The 18,802-nt window shown below is 43.6% G+C and overlaps 1 protein-coding gene across 1 annotated transcript in view; it reads right to left on the reverse strand.

The window, feature by feature from the left end:
- Window positions 1-18,802, reverse strand: part of TAFA4 (TAFA chemokine like family member 4) — a 128,696-nt gene that overhangs the window by 62,632 nt on the left and 47,262 nt on the right. Inside the window, exon 3 of the mRNA XM_081184387.1 lies at window positions 18,143-18,258. Within this exon, the coding sequence (XP_081040513.1) occupies window positions 18,143-18,258 (116 nt within the window). The remainder of the gene's footprint in view (window positions 1-18,142; window positions 18,259-18,802) is intronic.

Genomic DNA, 18,802 nt, shown 5'->3' on the forward strand with positions numbered 1-18,802 from the left:
GAGGGACAGTGGACCGACCCCCTGCTGAAAAAGTTTGCTGACCCCTGATCTAGTCTGTATATAGATAGGTGACTATGGGGATGCCGTCATGTATGCCACTGGAAGTTCCATAATGGAAGAATGGTGGCTGAATGTAAAATGAATGAATAAATGTAACTTGTGTCCATGTGGTGGTGATGGGGGGGGGGGGAATAAGACTTCATCATTATTTCATGGTATGCTGTTCAAGTAGAACATCTGCCACTGCTTTGAACCAGAACTTCGTTCTGGTCAACTACCTCAAGAGCTGTCTTCTACTCTGTTATCAAATGAGTGGTTGGTTTTGCAAGAGCAAAGGGTCAAAATGTTGTTTGCTTGGGCAAACACTGTAGTTCCATTTTAAATTCTTCACTGAAAAAGTGCTGTGATACCGCAACATTTTATTGCATGCCTTGTTTTTAGTGTGTTTGTGTGGCTGGGTGTTTAACAGAAGAGTCAGGCAGAGTATGCGACACATTCTTAACCTGGCACATTTTACGCAGGTTGTTTTTAGAATAGTTCTGCACTCAAACTTCATTTCTTGAAGAGAAAACACGCATACCAGGAAAGTGACTTAACTGTAACAATACTGTACATTTTTCACAACACAATCCTATGCATGTCTTCTAACAAGTAAACCCCACTGAGATCAATGGGGCTTATTCACATGTGACATAGGATTGCAACCATGCTATGCAATACTAAATATGAACTCAGAAGTAAATTCGAAGAAATTCAAGGAGTCTCTCCACCAGGTAAGTGGCTATAAGGACTGCAGCCTTAATCTCTTATTTCAGTCAAGAAGAGATGCCATCACTAGAGCAGACCTATTTATCTCCATCTCGTTTCATCACCCAGTAATTTAAATCTGATTTTCTGATTCTCAATCTGCTTATCAAGCACTAAACAACATCATGAGATCCTGTCTCTGCCGAAAATGATTTTCCCTTTTCCCTCCTTGCAGACTGTCATGTCCTATTCACTTTATCAATCAGCTTGACATTATCTCCATTTCACAGTGCAGAGAGTTTAAGTCATGAGATTTATGCCAGAACTATATATAACAACAATAATAATATTACAACACAGAATGGCTCTTATAGTGGCAGAGAGCTCTCCAGAATTGGACGGCATCCTTGATATAGAGAGCATTTTCAAGGTCCCCTGCTTTATCAGTATATTTTCATACTCTCTTGTCTTTTCCTCCCAGTCTGTGGTTTATTTGCTACATGTTGCAGTATCACAAACCAGTGCATTGTGGAAGTGTCCTACCTAACTGCCTCAAAAGGCGGGAAATACAGATCAAAGGACAAAAAGCAGGCAAAATCAGCAACACAGCGATCTTTAAAACTAAGGTTGCAAAGTTCTGAGTAAAACAAGTAGATCAAGTAGATCAATCACATAATTGCCTACATATGGGAGGCCATCCCATTGAGTTCATAGGGTCCTTCTCCCCGGCAAGTGGGCACTGGATTGCAGCCTAAAATAATAATATTGCTATTAAAATGATGCTAAGTTGGGTAGCAGATGTTTGGTGTTAATGATTGCAACGTATGTACTTAGGGACAAACAACCACATGCTACATTAATTGCATGTGTGCAATGATTAGGCTTTGGTTTTTTAAGTTGCAACAGAAGTCATATTGAGAGACAGCAATCAAGGATCAAGAATATGATCTTGGGGGAGGAGATTTACCTCTTCTTCCACTGCAGTAGCTGTCGGCTGGTGGGGTGGTGTAGTTGGGGAGTTGCTGCTCTCCCAGCTTCCAAAAGCAGCGTGTCACTCAGCACTGCACAGTACAGTGGTTATTCATATTGAGGTTAATAATATTGTGCATATGGAAGCAATTGAGAGGAATAAAAACTGACTTCTTTGAAATAAAAAGTGTCCAGTTCAAAAATATGGTTCAAAAGCTTTACTACAGAACTCTACTCCAAAGCAACTTGAAGCAAACAAAGTTACATCCAGATACCTGCATACTGGTCCCAGAATAGGTAAAGTACCTTAGATTATGGATATCTTCCACCAAGAGCTAAAAAAAAAGCAAAGATCTGTCTCTTCTCCATTCCAGCCTTCATTGGCCTGAGGCTGTTTTCCTAGAGAAGAAATTAGCATGTCCATTCTGGTCAGTAGCTTGAGAAACAAAGACTCACTCCACCTAAGATGAAGACCTGTATCTGCACAGACTTGTATTAGTATCTCTTTCATGTGACTGAGCTAACAGATACAGCCCCACTTAATGATTAACTTGTTAGGCTCTCTTCTCGAGCTCTCTTCTCTGTTATTTAGACTTTTAGTCATGTCAGACACTTCGTGACCCCCTGGACCAGAGCACGCCAGGCACTCCTGTCTTCCACTGCCTCCCGCAGTTTGGTCAAACTCATATTTGTAGCTTTGAGAACACTGTCCAACCATCTTGTCCTCTGTCATTCTTTTCTCCTTGTGCCCTCTATCTTTCCCAGCATCAGGGTCTTTTCCAGGGAGTCTTCTCTTCTCATGAGGTGGCCCAAGTACTGGAGCCTCAGCTTCAGGATCAGTCCTTCCAGTGAGCACTCCGGGCTGATTTCCTTAAGAATGGATAGGTCCAGCTCTCACTTCCATACATCACTACTGGGAAAACCATAGTTTTAACTATACAGGCAAGGTGATGTCTCTGCTTTTTAAGATGCTGTCTAGGTTTGTCATTGCTTTTCTCCCAAGAAGCAAGCGTCTTTTAATTTCATGACTGCTCATTGGAAGTTTCCATGCCATGCTTTACAGTATACATACAGACACATTACAGAGTTATTTTCCATTTCAATGTACATTAAACAATTATATTTAACAAGGTAGAGCCAATCTGCCACACTTGCCATCACACTCCTGCACAGTGCCAAGGTGACTCTCACTTCAACACCAGTGACAGGACATTGTCCCATACTATGCCAGAGGGCAGCAGGCTAGTTTAGGGGGTTGCGAGGCAGGCTAGTTCAGGAGTCTCAGGGGGAATGGTGGGAGAGATGGGACACAGGAAGCTGCGTTACACGATCATTGATCCCTCTAGCTCATCATCTGATGCTGATGATCTACATCTACCATTGCCCGCCCACCCCAACATACACCACCTAAGGCAGCTGATTCACTTTGCCCAATGGAAGGGCCAGCCCTGGTATGGAAAGTAAGCAGTAAAAAGAACCTTCTTTCTTCCTCCTCTGGCCTGTTTCTCCTGCACTGCTCCTGCCCTCCTTCCCTGTGTGTTTCTAAATACTTTCTTTATAGAAGCATTATTATCCATTTACTCTGATCCCTTGAAAGGAATCAGCAACAACAGCAAAGATAAATTAGTGCTTTGGAGCAAAAAAGAAAAAAAAAGAAAAATTGGCAGGAACATTTCTGGGATTTGTTGCCCCACTGATGGTCACAGATACATTCTTTGGGTAGATTATAAGGCCCTACAAGGGAGCATGTTTCAGAGCAAATGGCATTCTCCCTCATCTGGCACCGGCATCCAAGCGATTCATTCTGATAAAAGGGAAGGCTTCTTGACATTAGCGAAACAGAGCTATTCGCAAGCTGCAGACTAATTATTTTGGCTCCTCGTCTGGGGACTGGAGCTTCGTTTGCCATAAACAGCATTTTGCTGAGGCTGGTGTTTCTTCTGAGCTTCCACAGGACCTTCACTGGCAGCATCCCACCCAGCTGAAAAGATGTAAGAAGGATCCCCCACACCTGTCAAAGCATCTGCTAACAAAAACACCACACAAATGTCCTTCCATCTAGAGTTCAGATGGAGGACAGGAGGGCCATGTGAAGTACAAGGAGGGGGCTGGCAGGAAAAGTCAATCCAATCTCTGCTGATTCTCTTCTCCTGCTTCTCAGTCTCAAGCAACAAAACAACCAAAGCGGTGAGGTCAGGATGAGGAAGCAATTAAGTTCACCAAACTTTCCAGGCACCGACGATCCGCATTCTTCCGAATCTCGCTAAGGGGAAACCTTCCAATTCATTTTTTTTTTTAAAAAAAATTTTTTTATTGGGTTTTCACATTTTATATAAACACAAACAACACACATAACACCAAAACAAACATAAAAAACAACAAACATGAATAGTTCCTGAAAATCTTATTTTCTAACCCTAGTCCTTGACTTCCCCCCACGCCCTCCCCTGCATCCCTGTTCCCAGATTTGTGTCAGCAAGTTGGCATTTCTTCCGTCTTAGTATTATTCCTTTTATAAAAAACAAAAATAAATTTTTCCTAAGTTGGACCCCAATTCTCTTCCCTCGATTTCTCATTTTTTCTTACATAATTTTCTTATTACTAAACCCCCTGGTCTTGAGTGTTGTTTAAATTTAAATACTTCCCTCCCTCCCATCCCCGCTTTGCGTCCTTTCCCGAGACATGTCCAAAATAACAGTTTTTAGCCTGGATTCCGGACATCCGAGGCTCTCAAATCTCTTTCAGTCCCTCTCCGCCAATTTTGTTGGTAGTCCTTTTTGTCTATCATCAAGTCTCGAAAGATTTCCTTAACCATCAATCCAATCAGTCCATAGTCTCTTCCCATATTTAAAGGCAACTGCTGAGGAATTTCCACAAGGCCTAAGTCTTGGTGATAGTCAAAATCAATGTGGAGGCCCCAATTGTACTTCTTTATTTCAAGTTCCTGAATTCCATAAAGTCCCAGGGCCTCCACTTTCGTCTTCTGTATCTTTCGTAGGCTTAAAGTAGATTCAATCCAATAGTCTCCTTGCTTGTGTTCTCCAGATGCCAGCTTCTGGTTAGTATTTTCCCAGATAACTTGTTCTCTTTCTTGTTTAGTCTTCTCCTCTTCTTTGTTTATAGTTTCGAATTCAGCTGTGGGTTCTTTCTCACTCTGGCCCTCATTACATTCAGCAGAACTACTTGTTTCCAAATCCAAGGTCGTCAATTGTTTGCTCATAGCTGTAGTCTGCTCCTGTAAGGTTCCCACCAGTGAAAACATCCTTTCGATTTCTCTCAGTATCTTTCCACCCACAGCCATTGTAATTCCACAGAATTCCCCCTAGAGGGAATCTGGTTACTGAGTAATCTTTTCTCCAACAATCCTCTGTCGTATTATTGTTTCTTTGTTTCCCAAAATTTTAGTTCAATTGTAACTCCTTTTAATCCGGAGAGGTCTTAAACAGCGATTTTTTTTTCACTATTAATAGTCCATTTGACAGCTTTTGACAGCTGTCAAATTCTGCTCCTCTATACAGGCTCCAAAGCAGGTCGCTCCCGGGCCCGGGAGGGAGGGTTGTTTACCACAAAACAAAGACTCTTCCAACACTCCACTCTCCTGTTCAATTTTACCTTTCTAAATCTTGGAAGTTACTGTCTTTTTAAAACTCACCCTTTACAGGGTAGGCACTCCAACTTAGCTCTTATTTCGTTGCTCTGGATTGTCTGCAAGGGGGGGTGTGGGGACTTCCTTTTGGCACACCCCCCGGTCGTCTCAAATTCAGAAGGTAAAAATTTTAAAGTTCAGTTCCAAATTACTCACGGGTTCTTTTTTCAGTCCGAATTTCAAGGAAGGAAGTCAGCGCTCTCCGGTTATGGCTCGCGGCTTCGCTCAGCGGCGGTAGCGGTCGACTCTCAGTGCCACGCCGTCCCCTGTATCCCCTCCGTAGCCTTTAAAAAGGCTCATTGCGAATCAGGGGGGGCGCTTAAGGCACCCGCCGAGTCTTCAGTCCGCAGGCTTCTGCGCCTGCGGTTTTTAAGGGTCCCCGTGTCGCCGGCACGGCAAAGACCCATCCACCGCTGAGCCGACTCCCTCCGGAGCTCGGAGGGAATCCACCATTTCCCGATCGCGCCAACCCGGAAGTCCGGGGAAACCTTCCAATTCAATTGGCATTTTGTTAAGAGCAAAATGCTCTCAGCAATTAAGGCTAAGAGAGCAGGATGGACTATCATTATTACAGAGATGCCGGCACTTATTGCTCAGGGAAAGCTCGGATGATTACTACTCAACAAGGGCCTTCAAAGGATCAAAACCCTCTTAGGCCAAGACGCTTGAAAAGCATCCTACAGAAGAGGCTTTTTAGAGGGGGTGACAAAACAAAGCAATATGCATTGTCAACAGGCAGTAGCTAAGCACAAACTTTCAAAGAGAACAGAAGAAAGAAGCAAAAAGCTCTCACTGGCAGATAAGGGCTGAATTTTCAGAAAATCTCAATGGCAAGCATATTCACACAGATTTTTGTTTTCTAATTTCTAATGTCTTGCTCCTTGATCTCAATGAAAAGTAATGGTTCCCCCCCCCCCGTTCTACTAAAAATACAAACAATTATTGCATAATATATGCATTACTATACATATCATATTATATACATAGAGATGCTAAAGTAACTAGTACAAACAGATGCCTACAGCGATGTATATACAGTGGTAACTCGCAAGACGAATGCCTCGCAAGACGAAAAACGCACAAGACGAAAGAGTTTTCCGTTTTTTGAGTCGTTCCGCAAGACAAATTTCCCTATGGGCTTGCTTCGCAAGACGAAACGTCTTGCGAGTTCTTGCAAATTTGTTTCCTTTTTCTTAAAGCCGCTAAGCCGTTAATAGCCGCTAAGCCGCTAAGCTGCTAAGCTGCTAATAGCCGTGCTTCGCAAGATGAAAAAACCGCAAGATGAAGAGACTCGCGGAACGGATTAATTTCGTCTTGCGAGGCACCACTGTAACTGTATAAAAATAAATGTGTTAGTATACTTATAAAATTATGCTGCAGAAATATGGCACAGCTTGGGACTTGACTCTTTTATAAACATTGTATTTATAGTATGTTTATTTATTCCATATAATTTTGCATATAATTAGGCTTTTTTAAAAAAAAATGCATCCGTGGCTCAGACATGAAGATGCACAATACAAGAGGCAATCTGATGCAAGCAAAGCTCAATTTGGTCAGAACCACCAAATTTGGTGATTAAATCCATTTAAAACAAAGGCCTCCTCCATCCCTAGTCCCAAACATACTAAAATATTGAGTGAGTTCTATCTCTATGGCTAGATTAATTGGCTAGAGGAAGTTGCTCAGCTCTGCACGTAATAAGTACTGCATTAGATCCTTACTAAGAAACACTGCAAATTGTTCTAAATCTGTCTCAGCCTTGTTATTTATACCAGTAAGGCTAGCTGGAACCAGTACAGGATAAGCCCATAAAAGGAAGACTTCAGAAAGATATAGCATCTCTTGTGGACTATGCCAAGGAGCAGAAGCCACACTTAAGCGGTGGGTTGGTGGGTAGGGAATTCCTACCATATAAGCACTACTGTTTTTGTTTTTAAATCTGCTTCATATTTAAGCTTGCTTCTTAACCCCAACTGCACGTGCATGAATTCTGCCATCAACTAAATTATTTGGGGCAGGGACCTGCCCTTCCCCCACCCACAGCCCAGAGTAGCCCTTCACCTCCACTATTGGGGACTGCCATAGCTCAGTGGTAGAACATTTGCACTGCATGCACAAGGTAAAGCCAAAGGTACCCCTAACCATTAGGTCCAGTCGCAAATGACTATGGGATTGCAGCACTCATCTCGCTCTATAGGCCAAGGGAGCTGGTGTTTGTCCGCAGACAGCTTCCAGGTCATGTGGCCAGCATGACTAAGCTGCTTCTGGCAAACCAGAGCAGTGCACGGACACGCCGTTTACCTTCGCGCCAGAGCAGTACCTATTTATCTACTTGCACTCTGATGTGCTTTTGAACTGCTAGGTGGGCAGGAGCAGGGACCGAGCAAGGGGAGCTCACCCCGTCACAGGGATTCAAACCATCGACCTTCTGATCAGCAAGCCCTAGGCTCTGTGGTTTAGACCACAGCACCACCCGTGTCCTGCATTCACAAGATACCATATTCAAATTCTGCAGACCTGCTGCCAGTCAGTGTAGACCAGCCTTTCTCAACCTTGGGTCCCCAGGTGTTATTGGACTACAACTCCCATCATTCCTAATCAGCATGGCCAGTGGTCAGGGATGATGCAAGCTGTATAGAATCACAGAGTTGTAGAGTTGGAAGGGACCCCAAGGGTCATCTAGTCCAAGGTTGAGAAAGGCTAGTAATGGGCCATAAGGACCCAACAGTCTGACTCAGCATGAGATGGCTTCCTCCATTCCTACTGGACACCTGTCATGTACACATGAACTCCAAGAGAATTTAGCTGAAGGCTGAAACATGGGAAAGCGAAACAACAGCTATCACCGGCTTCTTTTTGGATCTTGCACAGCAGGATAATGGAAGATGAAATCGCAAGAGAAAGGAAGGGTCTGATGCCAAGCAATGCAAGTGTTGATCCTTGAGCTTCTTGCTCATAATTTGTTTTTTCTTCTTGGGAGCATTGTTAAAGATTGCTATCCCGGAAAGTTAATGAATACCAAATGTTGGTTCCATTCTGTTCTGACAGGTATCATTTCCAGCATGATGAGAAGAGATTACCCAGCAGAGCACAAGATGAGATGTCTAATCTCCTGCCTTAAGAAGACACAGCCCTCCAATTGGTCACTTTTCTGAAACAAAACAGGCTGCTTGCAGTAAAATCAAGAAATTCCTTTAAGGGAAGATTTCACAGGAATATATTGGAAGGGAGCCGACCTCAAAATGCTATGAATGCTATAAATTGCCTACTGTTTCAAAGACGTCATCCATGGAATAGAAGCGGGAATGACAAGAGAGAAATGGGTTGTGATGAATGGGTCATTTCTGAAGTGTGGGCTGCTTCTAGGACAAGGGTAGCCAATAATCTCCATAATCTCAGCCATTGGCAATGCAGGCTAAGGGGAGTTTTGGAGGTTAAGCCTGCTATTGGTAAACTCTGAACTTACATGTACCATGGATGAGATCCAACTTTCTTGGTCCCCCAAATACACAAAGAATCTCTTATGTGCAGAGGCGGTTCCATCTTTTTCTATACCAGTAATTATCCACATGTGCAAGGGAGAATCTCATTTTACTCAGCCAGATCCAGATGGCATCCATCCTAGAACTCAGATGTGAAACTGGTGTTCTGCTAATGAAATATGTAACTCGTCTCTTAGGTCTGTAGCTTCTCTCTTAGATGTGGAAACTACAGACCAGTTAGCTTAAGTCAGCCCTGGGAAAACTGGTGGAAGCCACTGTCAGGCATAAAATTACCAAGCACATAGAAGACGTCTTTGTGAAGTACAATGAGTGTGGCTTTTGTAATGCTAAGTCCTGCCTCACTGACCTATTAGAATTTTTGGCAGCACCCACAAGCATATAGATAGAGGTGATCTGGTTGACATTGCGCATGTAGACTTTAAAAAAGCTTTCGAGAAGGTCCTTCACCCAAGACTCCTGAGTCAGCTTAGCAATCAAGGAATAAGGAGATGAATGGGCAGAGGGGATGGCACCCTTGATGCTCGCCCAGAAATCCAAATGTGTTGACAATTGGCAACCTTTGGGTTAGCATGTTCACTATTTTGTGGCATACCCCACAAAGACATATCTGTGTGCCAGTCAGCCAGCCAATCACAAACAAACACATTGGCCCTTCAGGCCTACAGTACCTTACAAGGTTTGATGGTAGGTTGGCTGCCAAGCCATCCATGATAGTCTTTATTCCATGCCTAAATGCATGAAGGTCCGTATAGTTAAAGCCATGTTTTTCCCAGTAGTGGTGTATGGAAGTGAGAGCTGGACCATAAAGAAGGCTGATCGCCGAAGAATTGATGCTTTTGAATTCTGGTGCTGGAGGAGACTCTTGAGAGTCCCATGGACTGCAAGAAGATCAAACGTATCCATTCTTAAGGAAATCAGCCCTGAGTGCTCACTGGAAGGACAGATCCTGAAGCTGAGGCTCCAATACTTGGGCCACCTCATGAGAAGAGAAGACTCCCTGGAAAAGACCCTGATGTTGGGAAAGATGGAGGGCACAAGGAGAAGGGGACGACAGAGGACGAGATGGTTGGACAGTGTTCTCGAAGCTACCAGCATTAGTCTGACTAAACTGCGGGAGGCAGTGGAAGACAGGAGTGCCTGGCGTGCTCTGGTCCCTGGGGTCACAAAGAGTTGGACACGACTAAACAACTAAACAACAACAAATGCATGAAATGCCAGTGCATAGGCATAAATGCTTTTAGTTTAGCTGCAGAAACATCTGCTACATAACTTCTGAATAGGATATCCATCAAAGGGCTGCCTCCCATTACAGCAGAGGTAGGAAACATCTAGTCTTCCAGATGATCCTGGACTATAGCTCTCATGGTCCCGGAACTGTGACCATGTTGGCTGGTGCTGATGGAAGTTTGAGTTCAATATACCCTGAAGAGCCACAGGTTCCCCATCCCTGTCACTACAGATATCAAGCTCCGATAACAGTGCTGTCCATGTAAACTGAGGAAATGTGCACTGAGTCAAAGAGGCCTGCATTCCTCCAAGCTTCCCCGGAGCAGTTATGGAATAGGATCATATTATTTGGGGCGTAGGGGTTTGGTTAGTTCAGTCCACTCACCAGAGGGACAACAGCGTTGGCCATTCATTCGCTGCTTGGAGCTGGATAATTTAAAAGTCCACCCTACTGTTCTATAAGGAATGTTATTCTTTTCCTGATCATTAAGAATCCTGGCCCATGAAAGCTACACATTAATCATCCAATCTGTAATTTGTTTCCAGCTCCCTTGAATACATAAATCCATTCATACCAGAATGCATTTGTAAAGTGCACATTCATGGAGAAACTATACCAGGAGCTATATTTTACATTATAAAAGACCAAATTAACATTGAATTGCTCCCAAAGGAAAGCATACCTATGCATTTAAATTGAAGACTTTGTCAAAACCTATCCTGTGTGTATTACGGTTCCCCATAGTATTTAAAGAAGATAAAACTATGAATTCCCTCCTCTCTCTCTCTCTCTCTCTCTCACTCACCCACACCCACACCCACCATGTCTGTATTGTTTGGCAACATGCATATTCTCAAGCCAAATATTATATTGCTTAAAAGAGTCCTTTTTGTTCTACTGATGTGTCTTTTCACTGTCTTACTTGAAGAGATTACAGACCTAGCCTTCCACTGTGGCCAGCCTCTGAAGGAGGAGGAAGCAGGGCAATAATACCCATAAATAGAGCACACTGAATAAAACATTAAGACATAAGTGGAGTTAAGTGTAACAAAAGGCTAGAACATATTTGCGCGCCATTCATGTCTGACCCATGAAAAGACAAAGGACCCGTCACTCTGATTAGCAAATTGCAGAGTTATGACTTCCATCATTAGACAGAGAGCTCTGTCTCTCTTTGGCAGGCCGTGAATGGTTTTTAGTCTTGCAGAGCCCTCTAGTGGGATCTCAAAGGCTTCTCCCCTTTAAAGAAGGTTTTTCACTTGGGAACAACAATGGCTCTTGACAACCAAGAAAGCAAAGGGGAATACTGGTCCAGGGTTTGTTCAGGCTAGACTGATCCCCTGAACCTTGGATTTTAGTCCTGCATTTAGTAACAGAAGAGCTCTACTGCCTAAAGTCTAAAGACTTCAGGTAGTCATGTCTGTGTGTTTTAAATGCCTTATAAAGGTTATGACTGCTATTGCTCAGATTGGATATGAAATCACAGAATGTCATTGCCACCTTAAAAAAGAGAAGCAGAAACAGCATTTTCTCCTAGATTTACAAATGAGAGAGATGTGTAGTTATCACGTGGAACTCTTACTTTAAATTAGCTTCAGAGTGGTAGTAAGGAGGTGGAGAAAGGCTATGAAATCAAATGCTTGTACTTTTTCTAGATAGCCAGGGGAGGGTGATGGGAAGGTGACATTCACTGCAGCTCAGTTCCCCCACCCCCCACCCCCTGCCCTGTAAATGACACATATTTCCTATCTCCAGATGTCAATGTCATGATGTGGTTGTTTGATTAGATGATGAAGAGAGAATTGAGCTATAGGTTCAGGTCTGTTGATGTGCCCTTTATGTCTTGCTGAAGCAGCCCTCCTTCTGTTTGTTGCTTTGAAACCTGAGTATCAGCAACAGGATTTTTACCCAACACCTCTCCCCCCAATTATGTGAATTGATTTTGTGTTGGAGGGCTGAGAAGAACAGCCTCACAATGTCGTGGAAACAGTGACTGGGCCTGCACACACACCGTACATTAAGGCACATAACTTTCCCAAAGAATCTTGGGAATTGTAGTTCTGTGAGAGGTAAACTACAATTCCCAAGATTCTTTGGGAATTGTTGCTTACCTCTCACAGAACTACAATTCCAAGCACCCTTAACAAGCTGCAGTTCCCCAGTTTCTTTAAGGGAAGTCATATGCTTTAAATATATGATATGTACACATAGAGTTCACTTCAGACCCTGATCTAACACACTGGAACACTTTGGGAAAGAAGGATCAGTCCTCACCAGATACTACTCAATTATAATTTTTTAAAAGCCCACCAGATTAAGAGCAGAGTTAAGTCTATCTCATCTTGACTTAAGCTCCACAAAGTCAGTAAATTGGAAGCTATAGCTAATGCCTTAACAGATACACCCCATTATCAGCAATGCAGTTGTGCAATGTCACAAACTGTGTTTGCTTACAAGTTACCATCTGTGAAGCAGTTCTCAAAAGATCCTAAACTATACTATTTCACAGGGGTCCGTAATATACAATTATATCTATCAAAGCAGGACTGTTTGCCCCAATCTTAATTGCAAGTGTCCCTGTTCAAACCCCTGAGAAATCCCTACTACGCATATTAGCTGCAATACTCAGAAGACAATTACAATGTACCAAGCAAGTGTACTATACAAGTCTGTTGTTGCATCTGTATGGCTATATGCAGCCACAGAATATGTAACTAGAGACCTGTAGCCATGCATAATAGCAGTCATACAAATCAAAACGTGACTTTCAGCATTTTCACTATTACCTCTCTTTACTTGTTGCCTTTAGGCGCACAGTGCAAAAATCCCCAGTTTTCAGAGTTCCTCCCCCTGTCCTCAATGTCCTCTTGCCAAATCATACAATGCCTCCTGCCCTTCTCCTCCATTATCTGTTTTCCCCTGCTTCTCAGTCCATAGCCTGCCCTATTCCCTTCCTTCAGCCACTACAGTTCCTAGATTCCCCCTGTCCCTTATCTCCTCTTGATCTTGGGGCCTCTTCTCACTTTTAGCCACAAGCCTCCCTCATTGCTCTGCGCCCACAGCTCCTTTCTGCCAATGGCTCTGGGCTCCTCATTTGCAAAGGTTTCGTGGTCTTTCAACATTCTGAACAGTTAGAATGTTGTGAACATTCTGTGACATCACAGCAGCTTAGTCAAGACGGTGCGGACACTCTGAGACAGAAAATAGCAGGTAAACATCAGTCTTCCCTTTTGTTCAAGGGAAGTTTGCTTCAATTGAAGTTTGCTTCAATTTTTCAGAAGGAACAAAATTAACAACGGCAACAAGGTATTGCTTGTTATATTCCTTGAGGCTTCCAGAAGCAATTACCTTACGGTCATCTATTTTTCATTCACATAAAGTTGTTGTCACTTCACAAACACTTTAATATTAAGAGGGTGCCTACTGAGATGGCTAAAAATCAATCTTAACCCTACCAAAATAATAATAATAATAATAATAATAGCACAACCCCACATACAAGCAAAGTCTTGAGCAGTAAAAGTTAAAGAATTTGTGCTGTGTATAATGAGCATTCATCTTGCATGCACACAAAAGACATCATCATCATCTTCCCATCACAGGTATTTCCCCTGGGAATGGATGGAGAATGAATTTTAAAGGGGCGTGATTGAATGCTAGGTTGGAAACAAATTCCAAAGTCAACATGTTTTTGCCACTGCTAATTCTCTTGCATGGTAGAAAATGCAAACTGAACGGAATTGGGAGACCATGTGGAAACTGAGGTTAACAAGATGGGCTGTGGGGTTGCGGGTGTGCTCAAAACATGCAAATTAATTTTGCTCATTAACAGTAGCTGGAAATTTTCAAGAAATAAATAGCCACCATTGACTTTTTTGTGGGGGGGATGGGGAGGAAAATGAGACCATGAAGTGACGGCTTCTTATAAGTTTACACATTCAGACATTGTTCACGCACCAATCACCACCTTGTGAAATTGCCAGCAACTTATCACCATGTCGCTGGGCTCCCAGTTATGGAGTGTTTGTGGATAAAGTAGTAGGTATTCAGGTGCTAATTGATGCCAGCAATTTCATATATTTTTTGTTGCAATGTGATAATAACTGAGGCTCCCAAGAGTTTATTTTTAACATGGAAACTTGCCTCTAAATGAGGTGATTTCGGAAATGGTACCAAAGCAGATGGTACAGATTTTTTTTATATAAAAAAACCCCCAAACCACACTAATTAACTGAATGCTGAATTGTCATAAAACTATATGTAAACATGACAAATGTAGAAAAAACTACAGTTTTTGTGCAGCACCCAAGTTAAGCTCTAAATTATTCTGGGACCCCCCACTTCTGCAACTGGGATAATGTTTAAAGAAACAGATTTGCATACATTTGCATAGGTTATTTTGGTCCCACCATTTGTTTGGCAGATTTTCACTGCTCAAAGTTTTGGAGTTTTGTTTATTCATCTCGTTGCTGTGGTAACAACAAAGGGTCCCTACACAGGCAGCCACTATAAACACACCCCTTCCATACTCCCTAAGCGTATGGAGAAACTTTCCAGGTTTCTCAGAATAACCAGGATGTCAAGACCTTTCCTGTTTTAAATAAACGGTTTTCCTTCTGTGGTTGGTACCCTGGACTGGAACGCAAACTGCGGTTTAGAAATACAAATTCTCATATGTGGCCTGGCAGCAGCTGCTCCATTAAGCCACAGCAGAGGTACAGAAGCGATGCAGGGCCAGCCCATTGGCTCTGCTGAGACATAAGATGCTTTTACCTCCTCCTTACCCTATGTTATTTCCAACCCAGCTGATCCTTTTAAGAACTTTGTGAAGAACTGTTGCCTAGGCTTGGTTTTTTCCTCCTCCTTCCCTGTCCCCTTTTCCTTTTGTTCCTTGTCTCTTTGATTGTATGTCTAAGGGCAAGGGCTGTATCATTATTATTATTATTATTATTATTATTATTATTATTATTATTATTCCTCTGTAAGTTGCCTCTGGGAGCCCTTTTGGCTGAAGAATGGGGTAGCAATGCAGAAAATAATAAATGTGCTGTGGCGTAACACTTGTGATGCTTATAAATAGTCACAAGGTGGTGCTAGAGTGCTATATTCATAGGTAAAGGTATAGGTAAAGGTAAAGGGACCCCTGACCATTAGGTCCAGTCGCGACCAACTCTGGGGTTGCGGCGCTCATCTCGCTTTATTGGCCGAGGGAGCCGGCGTACAACTTCCGGGTCATGTGGCCAGCATGACTAAGCCGCATCTGGTGAACCAGAGCAGCACACAGAAACGCCGTTTACCTTCCCACCGGAGTGGTACCTATTTATCTACTTGCACTTTGACATGCTTTCAAACTGCTAGATTGGCAGGAGCAGGGACAGAGCAACGGGAGCTCACCCCGTCACGGGGATTCGAACCACCAACCTTCTGATCGGCAAGCCCTAGGCTCTGTGGTTTAACCCACAGCGCCACCCACGTCCCCTTATATTCATAGGTACTGCACAGCATTATGTCATAGAACAAGGAACAGGATCCCTCCTCCTTGGGGGGCGGAGTGTTTATCGTCAGCATGTTTTTTTATGACAAGGATGCAGTTCTAGGGACCCAGGCTGCACTCAGTGTTAACACAAACTAGCATCCAGTGGGGGAAGTCCCAGGTTTAGTCCCTGCCTGAGACTCTGGAGAGTCAGTGCCTGCCAGAGTAGACAATAGTGGACCAAGCAGGTAAATAGTATGGCCTGATCTAAGAAACCTTCTTACATGAAAAGGCTTTCCAAAAGAGATAATCACTCAAAGGGACATATTTATTGACTTAAGCTAATCATGTCGCTTTCTTGTTGTTTAGTCATTTAGTCGTGTCCGACTCTTCGTGACCCCATGGACCAGAGTACGCCAGGCCCTCCTGTCTTCCACTGCCTCCCACAGTTTGGTCAGACTCATGTTTGTAGCTTCGAGAACACTATCCAACCATCTCGTCCTCTGTCGTCCCCTTCTCCTTGTGCCCTCAATCTTTCCCAACATCAGGGTCTTTTCCAGGGACTCTTCTCTTCTCATGAGGTGGCCAAAGTATTGGAGCCTCAGCTTCAGGATCTGTCCTTCCAGTGAGCACTCAGGGCTGATTTCCTTAAGAATGGAGAGGTTGGATCTTCTTGCAGTCCATGGGACTCTCAAGAGTCTCCTCCAGCACCATAATTAAAAAGCATCTTTATCCCATATTAGCAAACAAAAATGACAACCGCTCTGGATTCACGTCTTTGAAGATCAAGGAGATGGAGCGACACCCCTGTGAGCAAAAGGCTATAACATTTGGGTTGTTGTTTTTTAGTTTATAGAAAAGACACATAAAGGGGGAGCATGATAGGAGCGTATAAAATTATGCATGGGGTGGAGAAAGTGAACGAAGAAAAACTTTTCTCTCTTCCTAGCAACTCTAGAACTTGTAGACATCCAAATGAAGCTGAATGTTGGGAGATTCGGGGCAGTTGCTCTGCTCACACTGCACATAAACTATAGAATTTTGCTCCCACTACCAAGATGTAGTAGTGATCATCAGCTCAGATGGCTTGAAAAGAGGACCGGACAAATTAATGGAGGAAAAGGTTATTGGTGGCTACTGTGCTTCCACAAATAAGTTCAAACAACAACAAACCTCCAGTGAACATCGTCCAAAAGAAACCACACTTGGGAAAGTGTTGCACCTTTGGAGTTTAGAGCTTCTCAGAATATTGGAGTGAGCATTGCACTTCCTCTCTCTCTCTCTCTCTCTCTCTCTCTCTCTCTCTCTCTCTCTCACACACACACACACACACACACACACACACACACCATACAAAGGACTTTGAAAAGTCTGTCTTGTTTATTCCCACAACAACCCCTGCAACTCAAGTGAGGCTCAAGGCACTCTTTACCAGTCCACAGGGATTTGAACCCCAGGAAAGGCCAAGCAAACAGAAGGGGAAATACAGAAATCCTGGTGGGGCAGGGCTGCCATGCTACCATCCTGGCAGGTAGGGGTCCCTGTTAATTACTAGCAGTGGCATGGCAGCAGGGAGGTCAGCGTGGCGCAAATGCACCAGCAGAGCCAATCTGGCGCTCCTGGAAGTTTGCTTGCAGAGTAGCCATTTTTGTCACCTAACCCTGCCTTCTCCTGGTAAGCAACAGCAATCCGCCTACTGGGAAGCGAGCAAAATGGTTCTGTCCTGCCTGGCAAGCACTTATGGCTCAAAGTCCAAAACCTTCTACAGCCAAGTAGCTTTCATTTACAGAAAGGGAGCACGCTTCGGCAGGCTGGCGGTTCCCACAGCCCACAGAAGAGACACTGTGGGGAGACACAGTCTTCCACATTCAACTGATTTGGGCATGCATATGATTCTGGCTGAAATCCCTAGGTTGGTGAGCAAGTGGTCTCAGGAGGTTCCTACCTACCAAACCCTCTCTCGGAAGATTCCTTAACCCAGGTACTGCATCTCTCTCCCCCCCCCCCATAACTGATATCTTCATCTGGGAAAACCCGGTCTGTTTTTCACATCCTACAGAGCCTGTCAACTGTGCAGGGCTGTCACAGCTGTTCTAAAAACGGAATTTATTTTGTTAGAGTAATCAGCTTATCACATGAAGGAGAGGAAACTAACATGTGAAACATCACTAGTAAGCTATCATTATTATTTTTTCTCCCCCCCCCCCACCCTACCTACCTTCATTTTCTGTAACAAAGGGGTTTATTTTCTGCTATATGAAACTGAGACCTATTTTCCTTTTGGTTACAAAGGAGAAACAAAGAAAAACACCCCAAACCGGGAAGATGTTTTGAAATCACTTGGGAAACTGCCCGACATAAACGTTACCATGAACTCTTTTGAAATCTGAGCAATAACTCATCCCTTTCTTTCTTTCTTTTTCCGTACACATGTGTTCATAACCTTTCCTGCTCCGATTGCAGCGCAGTGTCAACAGCTTCATCAATTATCCATGGCTAAAAAGTGGACGCTAACATTCAGAGAGTGTTATTAATTGGCCTCGGCGGCGCATAATGAGTTTAAAAGCTCCTACCTGGGTGCCCCCGGGGATGGTGGCTAGTCGCGGACAACAATTTACAGCACACCATTAACACATATGCCAGGAACAGCCACTGAGACGGAAGCATTGATTTGGCACAGGACCTCATCCTGCAAGCAGCGGGAAAGGGGTGGGGGAAAGGAAGACAATGAGTGAGACGGACAATATATAATTTGGGAGTAATGTAAAAGAAAAAGGGAAAGCTGCAAAGGGGGGGGGGCTGGTGACAGACTGGAAATTAATTGGAATGGATTACTTAAAAAAATAATACTTAAGGGGGTGGAATCACATTTGCACCTAAGCCAAGATCAATTCGCTACCAGCCATGTCTCATAATAAGAAGGGATTCAGAATAGCAGCTGATGCTTCCTCCATATACACAGCTGGAAGGGTCTCTGGGTGTGATTCTGGGCATGGCTCAGCATGAGATCTTTACAACACACACATACAAATAAAGTACATGGGATTTCTTTTAAGTAACGTTTTGGAACAGACCATTCAAATCACTGGTCTGCAACGGATCAGCCAAGGTAGCTCAAGCCAGCACTGCTATGACTATCTTCTGGGGAAATGAAAGATGACGAAAAGTGGTTTGTTTGTGTGTGAGAGAGAGAGGGGAGGGGAGTAACTTGTGGTGCTCCTAATGCGGTTGGA

Source organism: Podarcis bocagei, assembly GCF_964188305.1.
Source record: "Podarcis bocagei genome assembly, chromosome: 2".
NCBI lineage: Eukaryota > Metazoa > Chordata > Lepidosauria > Squamata > Lacertidae > Podarcis > Podarcis bocagei.